The sequence below is a fragment of the Loa loa genome, assembly GCF_000183805.2.
Source record: "Loa loa unplaced genomic scaffold supercont3.154, whole genome shotgun sequence".
In the NCBI taxonomy this organism is placed as follows: Eukaryota; Metazoa; Nematoda; class Chromadorea; order Rhabditida; family Onchocercidae; genus Loa; species Loa loa.
Genome location: NW_018108334.1, coordinates 111,253 through 130,788, shown reverse-complemented (window position 1 = coordinate 130,788; position 19,536 = coordinate 111,253). Strand labels below are relative to the sequence as shown.

At 29.3% G+C, this 19,536-nt stretch overlaps 2 protein-coding genes across 2 annotated transcripts; both read left to right on the top strand.

Moving 5' to 3' along the window:
* Window positions 1-4,944: 4,944 nt before the first annotated feature.
* LOAG_03271 (neuronal calcium sensor family protein 3) lies at window positions 4,945-7,038 on the top strand (the record flags this gene model as incomplete). The annotated part of the gene is made up of 5 exons (XM_003138808.2): window positions 4,945-5,047; window positions 5,373-5,536; window positions 6,310-6,388; window positions 6,471-6,637; window positions 6,890-7,038. 5 exons carry the CDS (start codon window positions 4,945-4,947, stop codon window positions 6,983-6,985), a joined length of 609 nt encoding a protein of 202 aa, XP_003138856.1. The 3' UTR covers window positions 6,986-7,038.
* A 1,201-nt stretch (window positions 7,039-8,239) lies between these two features.
* On the top strand, window positions 8,240-10,351 carry LOAG_03270 (nuclear cap binding protein subunit 2). Its single transcript, XM_003138807.2, has 6 exons — window positions 8,240-8,367; window positions 8,937-9,023; window positions 9,100-9,194; window positions 9,485-9,623; window positions 9,875-9,944; window positions 10,092-10,351. The coding sequence occupies exons 1-6, from the start codon at window positions 8,293-8,295 to the stop codon at window positions 10,106-10,108; spliced, it is 483 nt and encodes a 160-aa protein (XP_003138855.1). The 5' UTR covers window positions 8,240-8,292; the 3' UTR covers window positions 10,109-10,351.
* The last annotated feature ends 9,185 nt before the right edge of the window (window positions 10,352-19,536 follow it).

Below are 19,536 nucleotides of genomic sequence, written 5' to 3'. Positions count from 1 at the left end.
AAAAAATCTTTAATTTCGGACGCTTCCAGAAATCATATTTGAATTTAAACTCAGTGTTCAAAAAGCTTTTATTACTATAACAAATATATTTTTCAATAACTCAGAATTTTGCTAGGAATTTGTTTTTGTTTTGGGTAAAAATATGGAAATGAAATTGAAAAATGAAACATTTTAGGATTTGGCTTAATACAAAAATGTCTTCTCAATATCGTAATAACTTGGATATCTGTATTGGAAATATACTTTAATACATTAATGTTTCAGTTTCAATAATAAGATTAGCAATAATTAATTATATCTCTTTTCTAATCAGTTAGAAAAAAAAGTGACTAATGTCAACTTGCGAACTGCAAATTTATTGTTGAAAAGGTATGAGCATTTTAAATCTAATAATTAATTCCATATTGTATATTTGTTTTTTAAAATTCCCCAATTTTATTCCTTATAAACAAATTGCGAATTTTATACTTAAATTTATGTCTCACTTTTTTCGAATAATGTTTCCACCCCATAGCACGGCAAACTGCAGAAGCATCAGATGCGACCGAATACTGTCCTCATTTTATTTGGAATCCAACTGGTCACTATTTACACTTTTTCCAGTTTTGCTTGTTTCTTCCAGAAAGGACTATAAAAGGAATCCTGAGATGATTTACGCAGAGGTTAATTTTGTGAGGATATAAGGACATTAATTTTACACCTAATAGTTTAAATTTAATTTAATACTTTAATATTTAAATGTCCATCAATAATGAATTACTGAAATATAATGGGCAATATAATAGGATGATATGTCTAGAAAATAGAATTTTTTGATGAAATATATTAATGTTTATTGTGTTGTTGTATCAGAATGGTAAAGAGATGAAAGTATCTTTAAGATTGAACTTTTCTCTACACAATTCATTTTCAATATCCTAAAGTACTTTTGATTGTATCAAAATTGAAATAACATAATGGAAGTACTTCTTTCAATAATCAACCATTAATTTTATCATTTACGTCATATTCCTTTTTGGGCCACTAAATTATGTCTAAATAAAGTTGTAAAATATCTAATTCTAAGAATATGAGGACTTTAATTTTAAATATAATCAGCCAACAATTCTATGCAATTTTTATATTTTTTATGGGCCACTCAATCATTTTTAATTCACACCACTCATCTTTCATCAACAATTGCGTTTTTCTCATCCTCTTCCATCCATCATCATTATTTTCCTCTAAGTTCATTTTAAAAAATAAACTATTGTTAATTTCATATTGCAATTATTTTCACCTTACACACTTGGCAGTTTTTTTCACTTTTTCTCATTATGGCTAAGTTTTTGTGATACTTTCGGGAAGTAAGATAAGACCATTAAAAAGAAGTAAAATGTCTTTTGCTAGAAATGCTCATTCAAGTATTTTAGCATCACTTAATTAGTAGGAAACTTTATAAGTTGCAGATAATGTAAGTAATTGAATTTTTTCCAACTTTAAAAATATTTGCAAATACTTTTACTTTCTCTTTCTATATGAATTGTAGGCGATATAAGAAGTAGTTGGAGTTTTTCAATCCTAAAAATATCCTTAATTACTTTTACTTTTTCTTCTAATCTATCAACTAGTATAATTTAATAAGAAAAAAGAGTTCTAATTTTTATCCAAAAATTGATTTCCTTTTTCAATGTCATGAAGCATTCGCAGAAAAAGTATGAAATGTATATGAAAGAAAAAGTAAATAAGGTGAGGAAGTTAAAATTAGAACTTACCATATTTTGTGAGGAGAAGATTACTTCTACTTTAAATCCTTTTTTTTAGTCAAAAAAAGTAGTGATTAAAGGGAAAGTCATGTGATTTTGAATTTTGTCTTATTCCTTTGCCAGTTATTATTGCATGATAATAATAACAGTAATAGATATTTGCGCTGAGAAATTTAAATGCTTGCAACGAGATGCTTGTTAGACAGTAAAAGTTTAATAGTTTCCCGAAACATCCCGAAACATCAGTCAATAATTTGAAACTGGACAATATTGAGATGAATACAACGAAAGTGTAGAGTGCAAATCGATTTTTGAATTGCAAATTTGCAGTATTCGGTAATTTGCAATATTGCGCAATAATCATTTCGAATATTTGCTATTTGCTTATTTTAGTTTTGTAATGTTTTGATAAGGTTGAATCGATCAATTTTATTTTTTATTTCTTTGTTATCGCAGAAATATCAGATGACAGTGGAATCAGTCAAATGATCAACTTGGATAATCTTGATCTTTGGTGTATTCATAGATCATCCATTCGGTTACACCATGTCAGTACAGATTTTTCGGAATTATTTATGTAAAATTATCTCGTTTAATTAGCCTTCAAGTCATTCGAATTATATTTTTACATTTTTATCAACACTATAAGTACAATGTCGTTAGTGTCAATCAGCAGTTTAATTAATTAAGTTTTTGGCACAAATTAGAATTTACGTATGATTTATTTCCAAGTGAAAGTCTGCGCATAATGCGTAAACTTTAAAAGTGAGGATATAAAATTTTAATTTGAATAATTAAGATGCAACATTAATAATTTATCCTGATTAATTTCATGAATTCCATTTTCTTCCTCCATTCCTACTTTTTCTTTTTTTTTCGTGAGAATTGAAAATAAATTATTAGCATTATTGTTTCGGTTAAGAGTATTGGTGCGTATTTCCGGAAGTTCGAAAGAGTTTAAAAAGCTAAAAGGTTTTATGGAGCAAACGCAACTACTGTAAAGCTATGAAACACATTGAACTAATGGAATTTGCAATCAAATTCGTTCTTTTCACTTCAACGAAACTTTATGGAAAATATTAGCGATAAAAGTGTAACCAAAATAAATTTTTATCTTTCAATTTCAAAATTAACAAAAAATCTTTGAAATCGCCAACAACGACACAACATTAGGCGGAAAAATGCCGAAAGCATTGTGAACTTGGAATTGACATCAATCACTTTCAAAGTCATTTCTTTGTTTCCATACTTACAACATTTTTTTTTCATTTCTTTTTTTTGAAATGTCCTTTTTTTCTACTTCTGTAAAAATATCTTTCAAAACAATAAATGTTACTTTATTAAAACTGGCAAAGCGCTGTTAGCCTTTAAACTTGAACATATTTTTAATTTTAGAATAATTATTTTGTGAAACCGTTTTTGCTCATGTAAGAAATAAAATTTAAATTTAATCAAAGTGACAGAGTAAAAGAGGTGATAGGTTTTTTTATGGGATAAAAAAGGGTTGATAAAAATTAGACGCTTGATAAAAGTGATTATTCTGAATCAATTGATCATTTTAAAATTGTTCATTTCTGGCATATTGTATTTAATATATTTTAATATTTTTGCCGTATATTACAAATTTGTTGAGCGGAAGAAATCATTTTTTAAATATTAAAAAACCTTTTAAAACAGCTCATTCACTCGTTTTTTCTTTTTCATTTTTATATCACATAAAGTGTATTGAAATAGCATAAAAAGATAGATTATCTTTTGTTGAAAAGTAAATGAGCAATTAATAAATGATTCATTTAGTATCACTTCAAGATTCAAATTTTCTCATTAGTAAAAGTATCATTGACAATATATTTGGATGGATTAATAAATTAGGCTGCATTTGTACCAATTTCAAAATTTAATTATGAAATAAAATGTAACAATTCTGATCTATTCCGATGTCTATTCGTATTTCATTAAATGGGATTGATTTGTTGAATTTAGCCATAAAATATCTGCTATCTCAGCCTACAATAAACAGCAAAAGTACTGTCTTAAATTTAATGAAACAGAATGAAATAATTCTGACATCTTGAACATTTATTCATGTTTTATCATGCGGGATTAATTTGTTGAACTTAGCTATTTCAGTCTACCGTAAACAGCGGAAGTACTGCCTTGTAAAATGGAAAGGATTTATTTCACTTTCGTTGATTTTATGATATGTAGAAATTTTAGCAGCAAGTTATGTTCGTGTAAAACGAGAAGTTATTGTTTGTTAAATATCATATCGTGAATAAAAAGAGCTTTTAGCAGAAATTAATGAAGAAGACAAGGCTTTTTTCCGTTCATTTCAGAGTTTTGCATATCTATCTTGTAACAGTTGTGATTTCCCACTTTACTTCTCTTTCTTTTTGAAAGGAAATTGCTTTTTCAATTAGTGAAGTCTGTTATCAGCTCGTTATCACTATTAGTAATAGTGTCATTTATAACAGGAGTAAACATTAGAGAAAAAAATAACTGTCATTCTAGGGCGATAATTCAGGTAGTTCAAGATCATGAGGGTATTGGTCATATTCAACTTATGATTAGATTTGAACTACGTTAAAAAGATCATAAGTTTTTATTAATGATCAATAATGACTCCAAAGTCTTACTCTATGCTTCAATCAATTGATAATTAATTTGGAAATAATTTTCATTCTGATTATTATTCGTATGAGTAAATTATTTTTGAATGGTCAAGTTATGCTTTAAAATTGAACCTTACATCAACATTTCTGTGATAGTGTTATTTAAAAGTCATCTTTGATCTATAGAGATAGATGAAAAAAGAATAGAAAAAGTTGGTCAAAAACTGAAAGTAATTCAATATATCAAGTTTTCACAAGTGTGATCTTTGATCGAGATTCATCAAGAAATGTATAAAATTCAACTAAGAATACCAAATATATTGGATAAAACGATCTAAATCGGATTCAGAAGAAACCACCACTTTATCACATTCTAAAATGAAAATTAGACTTTTATCTTACTTTTCTTTAAAGTTAAAGTTGTCGTTTCATCATATTTGAAGCATACTTCTGATAGTATAATTAAGGAAGAAATTTGGTGTAATTCATCTATAAATCTGCTTATTTCTTCATGCTACATTTAATTTAATAAATTACTTCATTACAAATATTGTTTTAAAAAATTTTGGATATTGAAAAACAAGTGAATGGGCATAAACGGTAGCAAAGAAGATAACGATACGAAACGAAAGAAAGTATGGAAGAAAATTCCAAAAGAGGATTTACTGGAATTGGAAAGCAAAACATATTGTTAGTTGAAACTTTTTGTTAATTTATTTATTTGGAATTTGAAATTTAATTTCATTTAATTTCATTCAGTAATAAAGATTTAACTTATTAACAGCATAATTTGATATTTAATTCGCTTATTCAATGATGTTAACAAACAATAAAAAGGAAAATAGAGTAAAATATGAATGTGAGATCATCTCATTTCATTTATTAAAAGTAATTTGATCGTATATTCAAAAAGTTTTCCAAGCAAATATTCGAATGATGAAGGACCTTACTAATGATTTTTGGAAGTTTTATACAGGTTTGATTTCAAGCATAAAATAATCATATCAGATTGTAGTTACTAAAAAGGAATTACGAAAGTGGTACAAGGATTTCATGAAGGATTATCCCACTGGAGAATTGAAAATGAATGAATTCCAGAATATTTACAAACAATTCTTCCCAAATGGTGATCCAACGAAATTTGCTACATTCGTGTTCAATGTCTTCGACAGCAATAATGTTAGCTTAGCTTTTATCATAGATTCCTGAAATGCTCACAGTAATTGTAGGTTCACATAGTCATTCTATGAAATATGTCAACTGATAATGTTATCATAGCATGTCAGGCCAAGCTGGAGTGAAGCATGTTTGACAATATTAAAGTTGTTACCTTAACACCAACTACCTGATGTTTCAACTCACTTGATTTAATGAAAACGAAGATATAACATCTTCTTGGCTCGATTCTAAAATCATGCACATTTATATATTTGCCACGGCTTAATAAACTGCCCATCCATGGCCATAAAGTTCAATATTCTCCAGCCTTTGCCACTCCTTAGACGCATAAACAGTAAAAAGTTTGTTGAATTCAGCAGCATTCTGAAATTATTTTGATTGCCTACCACTAAAGACAAAAAAAAAAGAAATGAAAAATTTCTTTCCAAGGATTGGATTCTATGGACTGTTACAAACTTACAGTATATTTCAGAGACACATATGAAAAACAAAAGCTTAATAGCGAACTTAACAGCAAGACAGAAAAAAAAACTTTCAAAACTCCAGCTATAATTTTCCATTCTTATATCTATATAAGAAAGTTTCTGACACGCTATAAATTTTCTTGAATTTTATACATCTCAAATTTCACTATGATTCCTTATTGTTATTATTTTTGAAATTCATAAACAATTTCGTATCTTCTATTTGGAAAAAAAAATCTAATAATTTAGCATGAGAAATGATTACTTTTTACTATTTTGCGAAAAGATCAAAGAACAAAATCAATTCAGGATGGCTGCATATCATTTCACGAATTTATCACAGCATTATCAATAACATCACGAGGTACACTCGATGAAAAGTTAGACTGTGAGCTTTATTTCCCTTATATTTTTTGAATGATGTTATGAATTTTAAAAATGTTCTCATAACTGACACAATTTTCATTTAGGGGCTTTTTCATTGTATGATGTGGATAAAGATGGTTATATAACGAAGGAAGAAATGGGAGATATTGTTGAAGCAATCCATTCAATGATCGGTGATATACTTGAACTACCCAAGGATGAAGATACTCCAGAAAAACGAGTCGCCAAAATTTTTTCTAATATGGATCATGTTTGTTCATTTATATTCTCTCACCATCCAAACAAAACTATTCATTTACTTCTTCACAAATCATACCTATCTATCTGATAAGAGTTAATAATTTTATATATTTTGATTGTGTGTTAGATAAAATTTGTTTCAGTTTGGGAAGCATGAAATAGCTTTACTTGTCATCAAATAAACAAAACTTAATGGTATGCTACTCCTGGAAATTTTAAAATTTAATTAATTACTGCTAATAATAAAAGGAAAAATTTGCAGAATCTTGATGGTAAATTAACGCTTGAAGAATTCAGAGAAGGTTCTAAAAATGATCCATGCATTGTACAAGCTCTTACAACAGATATTCATCGATGATGGAAGTGTACTTAGTAATCATATTTGTGTTAATGTATTATACACATCCGCAGTAATTTTGTTATTAATTTTTGTTTGTTTATTAAAAGCATGAAAATTAATACCTCAGAAGTAACTGAAATGGAAAAAGATAGAATGCTAATCTTAATGATATAATCCGAAATACTCTCAACCGCCCAAAACTAAATCCATTTAATTTCCTGTTACTTACTGTTCCAAATAGTTTACAATTCTATATACTTTAAATTAACCATTAATCTCAAAATCACTGTTAACAAGAAAAAACGATTACTCTAACTTCTGCTTATTACGAAACCGGAATACGTGAAAGGATTCAGCCTTCTTCCTCTCCTTTTACCGCCTCAAACAGGTGAAATACAGGTAAAATCTTTTTTTGGCTTCCAATACCTTGTTTTCCAGTCAAATAATCCTGGAAGTATACTTTATGGAAATGAAACATAAAATTTACTGCTGATAAAAACAAACGTGAAAATTGTGCACAAGACGCATTAATCGTTAAACTCGTGTATTGGCAGTAAACCATGCTGGATCGTACCGGAAGCAATATTTGTATTTCTAAGAAAGCCATAATAATTGTCCAAATATCAGAAATTTAAAGTTAAATTTCGGAAATTTCCATGACATGGAATCCAAAATTTCAATAAAGCACTTTTTAAAGTTCGGCTTTGTCTCAAGTAGCTGATCTAGCCAGTGTTTTCAAATTCCGCGATTATCAGTTCACCTGTCTAATGTATACATATCCTCCGCTTACTATCCAAACTTACCATCAAAATACAAAATCTAACAGAAACAAAGTCATAGCTAATGGGACGATGATTTTTCGTTAGAAATCCCTCATTTACCTCGTTAAATTTACTATGAGGAATGTTCAGTTAATTTAATTGTGCGAGGTTCAGTTTGGAGGAAGTAGAGTTTGGCAAAGAGAAGGGAGATTCTTGGTGAAAGTTACTTTCGGTTTTCGAATTTTTCGTCTCACGTGTCATCATTTGACTCCTCGTGTTGCTTTCGGAATTATCACATTTGTGATAATTTCAATAATGTGATAATGTGATAATTGATTGTGATTTTGTGATAATGTGATAATTTCGAAAACAACTATCACATTTGGCTAATGGCGAAGCGAATGGGCAAAAAGAGGATGAATGATGAAGTTTGACACTTCATAAGTTCGGTTTACACTGATATCAATTATGCACTAAGTAGATATGATATGGACTTCAGGTCTTCTTGCTTGTTTCAGTAGCAATTTCTCTCATCGTTTCGATGTGCGCTTCATTTGGCAATAAATGAGCAGTGTGATCAATTTTCGAGCTAAAGACGATGCCTCATCGTTAGGCCCTTATCGCGACCAGCGATTCAAGGTCAGTACTGTTTTCATCAATTCTTCATCGCCTATTATGATATTTTCATTTTGAAGTATTTTTAACATTTTTCTTTTATAAAAATATGTTTGCTTGGATAGTGTCTCAAGTGGGATCCGAAAAAATGAGCCAGAGGGAAGGGGAATCATCCTTCTGTCTCGACAGAGTGCTGCTTATACATTGTGTACATTGTACTTGTACATTGTGGGAAGGATAAGTCATGAGGATTTAGTACATACTGGAATTGGAATGAAATATTTGCTTGGAGCAACGAAACATTGAACAGCTTTACTTGATGTATTTTAAGCCCTGATTAAGAGCGCAGTATGTTATATTCAAATGTTCCCAATACTTTTTTTGCTGATCTCCTTATTACTTAAATTTCTAGAAAGAGTGGTTAGTATGTAAAGTGAATAAAATGACACTACTCTTAGCTTCTGTTTTATTGCTGCTTTGCTTTAGATTAATGAAATACCAGGATTTTTGACTAATTTTCTAGATAAGTCCGAAGCTCTATCGTAACAAATATATCTATATTTATAAAATTGACTATCAAGCTCTTATTTTAGGGTTCACTGCGTGAACAGGAAAAGCTTCTGCTTAATTCGAAAACACTTTATGTTGGCAACCTGTCATATTACACAACAGAGGAACAGGTTTGCATATTCAAATTATGGTTTTCATTCATATTTGTGGTTCTGCTCTACAATTTTCTCATCTGCAGTTTTTCAGACTTATGAACTGTTTAGTCGGGCTGGTGATATCAAACGTATAATCATGGGTATTGATCGATTTAAGAAGACGCCATGCGGATTTTGTTTTGTTGAGTGAGTTGAATATTAGTTTTTTTTCAGGATGCAAGAATTTTTTCTTTCGCCGTCGATATGGTGTGGGAAAATATGTAGGGTATTTTGAATTGATTTAATGTGTATGATAAAATTTCTTCATTTCCGAACTGACAACTCTGAAGTTGCAAGCCACTGTTTAATATCAATTACTAATGGCACTGGAAGCATTGCCTTTTCCGAATAATTAACAGTTCAATTAAAAACAAAAAAAAAAAACGTAGAATCAGTCTGTATAATTTATGTATAGTAAGGTTTATTAGATTATACAGATACTACCTTCGAGAAGATGCGGAAGACGCTATGCGTTGCATAAATGGAACCCGGTTAGATGATCGAATAATTCGTACGGATTGGGACGCTGGATTTGTAGAAGGTCGACAGTACGGACGTGGTAAACATGGTGGGCAGGTACTGGAACTTCAGTGTCTTTTTTTTTCTATTTTAAGTTTACCTACCCTTCTTTAACCTTAGTTTACTGCAACTTATCAAGTTCAAACTTGTCTGAGAGTACTTCATTTGGGAATACTTTTAAGAATACTTTCTTGAAGTATTGCTGTCATTTCTTATTTTGTGTTTCTTTTTAATACAGTAGTGAAGTAGTGTTTTGCAAGCATACAGTCATATGTATAGGGTTAATTATATTTTAGAATTTATTATAGGTCCGAGATGAATACCGCAAAGATTATGATCCAGGACGAGGAGGATGGAACAGAGTTATTGCAACAAGAAGTAAGTTTTTTTGTTCTTCCAGAACTGTTAAAAGATGGTTGCGAGATTTTTCTGTTAGATTTATAGTTTTTTAATTTTGTTTGCCTCTTTAAAGTCATTTGAAACTGTTTATATAAGTACTAGTGTTTTTTAACCTTTATGTTGCAGGTGCTGGACCAGATTAGTTTTCCAGAAATATTTTCAGTTAAGGTGAAAATCGCTTAATGTTTCTGTGCATTTGGAATAGAAGGATAGTGAGGAGCACTCATTTCCTGGATTAGCTTGTTATTTAATTGTAATTACAATTCCATCGCTTCTGATATTACAAAGTTCAGCAAAATTTTAATTCTAAGATATCATTTAGCTTGTTGACAGTGTTCAAGTACGCTCACCAACTCACTAACTTCTGTTTTAATTTTCAAAAAGGCGTAAAAGCATGCTTTAGATCATGTACTTTATAGCGGTTTATATTCTATGGGTGAATTATTACCACTCAGTTTTTTTCAAAATTTTATTCGTATCAACAGATTATCAACCTCTGAGATATCCCTTGTGAAAATTCTAGCAAGGATCCGAATTGGAACAATTTCCATATATTTGGAAAAACCATGAGAATCGGGATGTGTTGTTAGAAAAGGATATATCTCATTGACTGCAGTAATATCGTCATTCGTTTAATTTTCCAAAAAATGTTCGAAACAAATGCTACATTTCCTCCATTTCGTTCACATTTTGGTTCCCCAGACTGCTAATTCATATTGCAGTCGACAAAAACTTGATGATATTTTAGGTACTTCAAAATTGTCTTTTAGATCAAAAAATGCCTTTTATATCTTCTTTCACCAAAGACAATTTTTTTTCAAGGGGATTCAGTAAAGCCAATTTCACTTTCACGTGCATTCATCACACTCATGTATTATTACTTAAAGTTTTCTCTTGATTTTTGTTCTTTCCGTTTTGCGTTTTTTGCGAAGATTATTTTGTTTTCTGAATCATGAATTTAATAAAAGATTTCATGTTGCACCCTCAGCATCACTGTAAAACTGGTTCGTACATTTCTGAAGTTTAATTGTTTTAGATTGTTTTTTTCCGGAATTTTGAAACAAAGCCGAATTGAAAAAAGTTAAATTTTTCTTTATTTTCTGACTTAACTCTGTAGTTTTGTGAATATTGCCACTTCCTCACCTTTTCCTATCCCTACCTTTTTCTTACCGGCAATGTGTAATTCATGAGAAAATATTATTCATACTCTTTTTCAACGGAGTAGGACTATTTTATTGTGGTAGAAGTGATTAAGTTTCCTGGGTTTTACCTGTGAAATATTTACGAGCGGTTTTAGTGATAATACCAAAAGTAAGTTTTCACTAACAAACAGAATGCTTAAATATTGACGAAATTTTGTTTTAAACGGAAAACTGATTTCCTTGTGGTTCACTAATTTGGTGATATGATTTTAAATCATCGTCAAAGTAAAGGTAATAATGGGCAGATCTAAACAAATTCGGGTTTTTTTTCATTCGGATAATGATCTCTTTTTATATATAAATGCAAGCACATAACAAAATTGCTATCACAGTACTGAATAATACGGGGAACAAAAAAAAAGCAGTCCACAAAATTTCACCATATGTGCATCTCTCAGAAAGTAGGATATATGAACACATTCGGGTATTACCTAAAGATCAGAAACAGACGAATAGGAAATAGAATTTCCCTTTACCAAACTTAACAATTTAGCCGTTAAATTTGGTTTTATTTATAAACTTTTGCTGGAAAAACAAAACAGATGTGTCTGAAGCAATGTGCGCTCATTTACGATACTTTCATCTATTTCTAATTTATGACCTCAATCTATCCATCCATCTTTTCAATTTTCCTAAGGAATTTTTTCAGATAACTGTGTGTAGGGCTAACATATTCATGAGTTTTTCTGATAAAATGTACTTTTTAAACACATTAACTCTTGTTAATTCAGTCATTTTCAAATAATGATGGAAATTTCGAGAGTATTTTTGTATCAGATGGTTTGATGTGATATTTCTTGTGGTATTGACATCGTGCAAGTCTCTTAAAAAAAAACATGTATTGTGATAGGTGATATATCGCCTATTCCATCCGTTCTTCAAATTGTTATCAACTCGAACTATCCCACTCTGTTCAGCCAACATACGTTTACTGTTCGTTTAAACTTTCTTGGACTTATATCCTTTCATGCAAATAAACGTAAGTCTCATGAAATATTAGTTAGTATTGCTTTGTATTGTAAGAAAAGGAGCAGCTAAGTATTAAGAGACATTTGGAAATTTTCTCATAGCTTGAAGTATTTTTGGATTAGCACAACTAAGGTCAGGTGATTCCATTTATAGGCATTCACACCAACTGATATGATGGAGTTACGTGAAGAGCGTCATCTAATTATCATTCAGAAAATTTCTGTATGGTCGCATTTATTATATAATTAAAAACGTTTAATTATTCTGATAATTTTGGTAAATAATGATTGTTTATCATGGTTTGTTGATTTATGCTTTATGCACTTCTGTCATGGAACTGCGAGGATTGCAACAAACTTGAAACATTGATATTTTATCAACAACAGATTAATTCTGTCTAAATAAAAGTTTCTTTCTCCGAATTTGTCGTAATAGTATTTCAATTTTCGGAAAGAAATCCAACACCAAAAAAAAAAAAGAAAGCAGCTATAAACTTGTTACCACTCGATAGCTATGCAAACTATAAAATTAAAAAAAAAGTAATTGAAATTAAATAAAGATTTTCCTGAGCAAATTAAAAATAAATACGGAATGGAATGAAATGTTTAACTCAAATAATATTTGGTTTTTAAATATTAAAACAATTTTGTTTTTTTCTTCTCGAGAATATTTTCAACTAACTACCAATAAAGTAACAGCTGCTATTTTCACAAAATCTTTCCTTTATCATCAATCCTTTCTTTTTACCTTATCCACTTGGAATCTCTGTTAAAGTGTAATATTTTCCTTACACCTCAAACTTGGTTACTTCTGAAGGCAACTTTTCATTTAACTAATTTTACCAGCGGTTTAAAAATTTTTAAAAGAGTTTGAAAAAATTTAAATTAAATTTAAACACAATCTCTCTGTAATTATTGATCAAATACTTAATCTTCTCATCTGTTAGCTTGTTAAAAAAAGAATTTCATAACAAAAAAGGCTAATATAATAAATAATTTCTTTTAAGCAAGAAATGAAATTGACTTCACTTTTACAAATTCACAAAAAAAGAGAAATTTTAGTAAAACTTAAAGAAAAGGACGGAATGATTAATTCTGCACATTACTATTTATTGCCAATATCATGATTTGTTGTTTTGCAATAGTTCGAAAAAAAAAACCTATTAATCATAATTTTTTTGCTGAATCTGAGAGAATAATACAAAATAATTGAGTGGTTTAATTAATGAACAATGGAAATTAGCTAATTTATGCGCCGGTTGATTTTCATTCAACAATTAATTATCTAAGAAAGAAATAATTGCATCTTAAATTACAAATTAGAAGTATCTTCTAATAGAGACTTAAGGATGTTTCTAAAATCTAAAGTCAATATAATAACGAGCAATGTAATTGAACTGGAAGGACTGATATTTAAATTAATGTTGAAACAATAGATATCAGTTTTAGTCTTTTATGAAATTTAAGTAATTTCGGAAATTCCTAGAATTTCAGAAATTTAATAAAAAGAAAAAGGAGATTTTTAAATTTGTTAATTTCACGACAAAGAAAAATAAAACTTGTCAAAATCTTCCATTTTTTTTAATTTTTGCAGTCAAAATTCATTATTCATCGTTAGTTGTTTGACAAATAATACATTTTATTTCTTACTTCAATCCAACAAAGTTTGTAAAATTACAAATTTCCCCTACCAAATCGATTGTTTTAAGTGAATAAAGGAAAGTATTAAATAATATTGTTTCACATTTTTTGTGGTATTTTTTAAAGCTTCACATAGATTGAAATGATTAAGACAACTCTGTTAGCTATTTATTTAATTAGCAAAGAAAGTATGCTATTAATAAGCATTTATTACAAATAGATAAGAATGACTGTATTCTAGGAGTAATATCGTGATTTGACGATGACTTCATTACTTTGTTTGCGATATCTGTCGAAAAATGTAATGTAAACTAAACAGATCCATCCTCCTTACCTTCCATTAGGTACTTTTTTCTTAACCTTCTCATTGCTACATTAACTTTCTCTTTCTATCATTATAAAACTGGTAGAGGTAAAGTAAATTAATTTATTATTAATTATAACTATTCCATAAAAACTTACTTATTTTTCTCTCTTATTATTTTTAAAGTAAACTTTCATGTTTCTCAATTTTTCCTTTTTTTTGATGCATAAATTATAGACTTAAAAATCTATCAATTTGCTCAATTAAATTTGTTCATATTTTATTATTTCAATGAATTTTAATTTGTAATGGTGTAGTGCTATTTATGTCACGACTTTATATGTCACTTTTATAGGTTTAATTACTTCTAATCTACAAGTTAATTTAATAAAATCTATGGTTAGGGCAACTGTACCTTAGAAGTAAAGTGAATTATTGGTAAGATTGAAAATTTGGAAGAGTTAGAAAGATGAGAATAGGATGGTTTGAAATGGAAGTGGAAGTGGTAATGGGAGGAGGATATTTGAGGAGAGACGAAAAACCTGTCTTATACCTGTCGCATTCAGCAATGTACAATCACTACAAATAATATAATGATACTGCGGAAAAGTATCTAATAATATTGCGCCATTATTTCCTGTCGTATGTAAGTCGTTGAACATTATCGTCTATTTACTATGTGACATGTCAGTTTTACTCCGCCAATTTCTTTACAAATTTATTTCACATCTGAATATTCTTCAACTGTAGAATGATTAAATCTTTGAATTTTCACACTAATTTTTAATTGAAATAGGTTAATTAAAATATTTCAGCAATCTACCTACAATACTATCTAACCAATTCTCTTAAAAAAAAAAAGTTAAAAAAGACCGGAAATATATTTTAAATTTACTAACTTCAATTTATCAATAAGCCACTAAATCTTCTTTTTTTTTTACTTACGAATAAGAATGATTGTTTACGTATCGATTAAAACAAATAATAATATATTTGTTCAGGGATTCACTTGCTGATTTTATCGATACGTAAACAACTAATCTTAATCAACCACTAATCAATCATTATTAATTAGCAAATCAATTATGATAGTTAATCTTTTAAGCATATTTCTGGTCATGTGACCTCTCTTTGAACTGTTTAAAGCTTATCAAGTGCGCTTTTTTAGTCGCCTAGCTAATTTCATAATCATTTTATAGTCACTCCTTAATATACATACCATCTCTCCGTGATTCATTTACTTTCCTTCATGACTTTTACTTTAACTATATTTTGAGGTATTAATGAAAGCAATTTATTGATACAATTTGTAAACCATATTACAGTACAAATTAAAATCTTCATTGTAAATGAATTATAAACAGGAAGGATCTTTTATAGGCTTTATAAAAGCTTATCATTTATTTGAGGTTCATTATAAATTCACATTTCTAATGATATTTCTATTTCTATCACCTCATAAACTGTTAATGACCCCATTATCGTTTAGTTACATGGAATAACTTAAATTTACTTTTCCAGAAACTTCTGTAACGCGACATTGCTCCAGAAATGCAAGTTTAATGAATAAGCTATTTGAGCAATGCAAATGTTTACGTAATCAAATCAGATGACATTTGGGAAATTAATCGATAGTACATCGGCACTGCCTGTCTTCAACATTTCTTACTTCTGAAAATTCATTAAACGAAAATTTCTCGCTTTCCCCTTTCATCATTATCAATTAATTGCATTCTTCCTTGACATCTTCAATGACTCATTCGTTCTTTTAGTAGTTTTAAGTAATTTCACTAGAAGTATCCGAAAGAGTTGTTGACATGACTTGACCTTTTATCACTAGGTTACAGTAAAACTAACTCGTTTTTCTCCCCCACTTGTTTCACATTATCCCACTGCAATTAAAATAATGATTACTGTAACAAATATTGCCCATATTGCTGCAAACGATATGAATCATATAAGTTCTAACGATTAACAAGCTAATATTTCTTATCAATTTTAACGAGTGAAACTGATATTCGAAATCTTACTCAATATATACTTCCATCATTAGTGATAACTTGATATGCGCAAAGCTTAAGTTTACAAAAAGAAATGAAGTATTATATTTAATTAATGCGACACATGAGCGCAATGCTTAATATTTGTTAATTGGAATCCAGTTTTCTGCTATTTCCATTTTATGATAAAATATTTGGGTGCAAGCAATTAAACAGGTAGTAACGATCAGACAATCATAATTAATTAGAATGGAAGACTGAAATTGATTACAATTAATTGGATTAAAACAAATGAACATATCTTAATGTAAATGATTGTATGTATTTGTTGTGCTTTTGCCAATTTTATGTTTAGAATAATTATCAAATCAACAAAGATCCCCAGTTCTATCTTGTATAATTAATGATATTAATATCACTTTATCAAAGCAATTCTTAAATCTTTCTGATAAATGCTTCCATCCATCATACCTTCTTGCCTATTTGTCGTCTCTTCATCTACCATTTCTTCGCTCTTACAATCCGCCATAGCTCGGAAAGTTAAGTGGAGCAGTTCACTAAACTACAACTATCTATCAGTCTATCAGTCTATCAATCAATCCATCTATCTATCTATCAATCTATTTATATGTATCATAGTTGGATCGACTAACCGACCATCCATTCATCTATCTATCCATCCATTTATTCCGCTCAGTTCTAACTACCCACCAATCGATTCCACTCTCTCTATTGCACCAGCTACTAACCACTACAACAACGGGTAGAGGTCAACAATCTATTCGTCTATCTTCCCCCCTCTTCATATTATCTATTCTTCTATCCAGTATTAATGCGCCTACTATTTTCAACTTTTATCTTTCCCATTCCCTTTCACTCTCACTTTTCATCTTTTAATTTAAATTATAATTTCATTCATTTAAACTTTTGCACTATCTGTTGATGAGAAGAGAGCAAACAAGTATATATTACTTCCCGTTGCTATGTCCAGCTTAGTGTCCCCTCACACAATCCCCTCTCTCCCCTCCTCTCTCTCTCTCTCTTTCTGTGACTATATCACATATCATGTTTTGATTTCAATATGAGGTAATTATCGATTTGCTGACATCTCCGTATATTATCAATTTGTCAATTATTGCGGTAAGTGTAGTATCATAATAGGAAGATTACGTCATATTGTCAACAAATTCTAAATCGTTTATAAACAAGTTTCACATTGGCTGGTGCATTACGAATCCAATTATTGTCGTATGAGAGATTAACGAAATGATATGATTGGCGAGGACGATGATAAGCACTGTTATACTCATCCATTATCATTAATCCCCTAATTTGAGTATGTAATTATGATGATTGCAATTTAGGTAATGTAACGAAATGAATAAATGCTTCAAGCGAAACAGATGTGACACTTTTAATTTTTTATATTTGTGATAAGCATAGAAGGTATGCTGAAGTAAATCTCGGGAATTTTTTTAATTCCTCACTATTGTGATCATATCAACTATTTTTTTCGGTTGATATTTCTGATAAGTTGATAAATTATTCTCTGTTAATTATGCAAATTATTTTGTAAGGCAATTTTAAAATTCATTTTACTTGACAAGTTTTGTACATTTTTTTAACTCTCAACATTCAAATTCATACTTTTTTTCACGTAAATTAATTAATGTTATAATATAAGAAACGTAATGGAAGTTTTAGACTTTATTGTCTGTAAAATGATCGTATACATTATGACGTAATAACGTAACGTTAAATTTTCAAATAAGTAATTTTCGAATGTTTATTTTTGTTTTGCGAAATAAAAATTCATCATAGCATTAATTAATTATTAAGGAATTGTGGGAGCTCATATTACATTACATCCTTTAGCATTCATCAATCAACAAACTATCACAACTCAAAACGAACCACCTTCATTCAAATATTCGATCATTCACCTCTTTATAGCATCCTTTTTTTACGCATCCAACATTTTCCCACCAATTCATCTATTTATTTATTTTTTGTCTGAAATTAGGAAAAAACTGGACGAATATTTAAAAGTCTGTAGAAGAAATCGAATAATCCATAAGATAACGTAAAAAATTGACGTTGTGATACGTGTGAGACACATTAACTTGTCACACATCCAAACATTTATTCATAACGTTATTTGTATTGATGTTTTTGTCTAGAATGTAGTCCTAGAAGAGAGTCACAAACGTGATCGTTCTTTCCGAGTTGTTACTCATCTTTTACGTGATCATTCTTTCCGAATTGTTACTCATCTCTTACAAACGTGATCCTTCTAACCGTTTGTTACTCATCTATTCATTTTCACATCCTGTAATACCTCAGGAATTTCAGGTTTACCTAGAAATCATAATTCGGAAAAAGTATTTTAGGACATTTCCTTACTTTCTCTTTGTTGTCATCCCTTAATAATTAACATTACTTATTTTAAAAGGGAATCAATAATTAAAGAATAGGAATATGTAAGTTGAATCGGAAACTGTTTAGGGTTTGTTGTCTTTTCCATTCAATTAGTAGAATAATAGCAATTGTTATGCTGTAATTTAAATCTGAATGGATAATGCAAATGAGTTTGAATTGATGAGATTAATGGAAAAAGAAATGAAATAAAAGGATGAAAGTGGCGTTAAATTTAAGTTTCGAATTTGATTCACATTTATAAACTCAAACTTAATAAACTCTTACCTAAACTTTTCTCTTATATGATGCGTAGTTTTTCGGTTGCATATATTGTTTGAGTGTGCTAAATTTGACATATGCCATACATTTATGTTAAATTATTTTCAAATTTTAATGCTAACACATGTTAACGTCAATTTATAAGAACCATTCAGTCAAATAAAAAAATAAATTTTCATATCTACTTTGCGGCTTTATTTTATGGCTTTTAAAGAAATTCTGTATAGTAAAATTTCAATTTTTTAAAATCAAAAAGAACTAACTTAGCGTAGTTAGCATTCATCACAAAACTCACACTTTAATGATACCAACGGAAGGAAAAAAAAATTAAAAGCGCAGATAAAAATAGTCGAAAAGATCGTAAAATATGCTATTTCATAATATATTTATGTTAATAGATAGAGAGATATCCGAGAAGTCATTAACATTTTATGGGATCCAATTTTTGCCATATTTTTTTCCTGTCATATTGTTTTTGATATATGGATTATACCAGCCACAGAGATATAGGACACGGCCACACTACTGTTTCCGAAGGCCATTTTTTTTTTTTGGAATCATTAGAGGAATGATTTAATAAACCCACGTTTTAATATATCCAAATGTCGCTCTGGTCATTTTAGATTCAAAAATGAAGACCAGCGGGTTTGCCTTCGGATCTTTCATGTCATGTATTTCTTTGTCATGTATGTCATGATTTTCACGAATTGGTATTCCTTCCAATGATGTTAACATGTAAGTCCAAAACTATAAGTAATT

Coding starts and splice junctions, on each gene's coding strand:
- LOAG_03270 (XM_003138807.2), top strand. CDS start 8,293: ATGAGCAGTGTGATCAATTTTCGAGCTAAAGACGATGCCTCATCGTTA. Junction 8,368..8,936: donor ATCGCGACCAGCGATTCAAG/GTCAGTACTGTT, acceptor CTCTTATTTTAG/GGTTCACTGCGTGAACAGGA. Junction 9,195..9,484: donor TGCGGATTTTGTTTTGTTGA/GTGAGTTGAATA, acceptor TAGATTATACAG/ATACTACCTTCGAGAAGATG.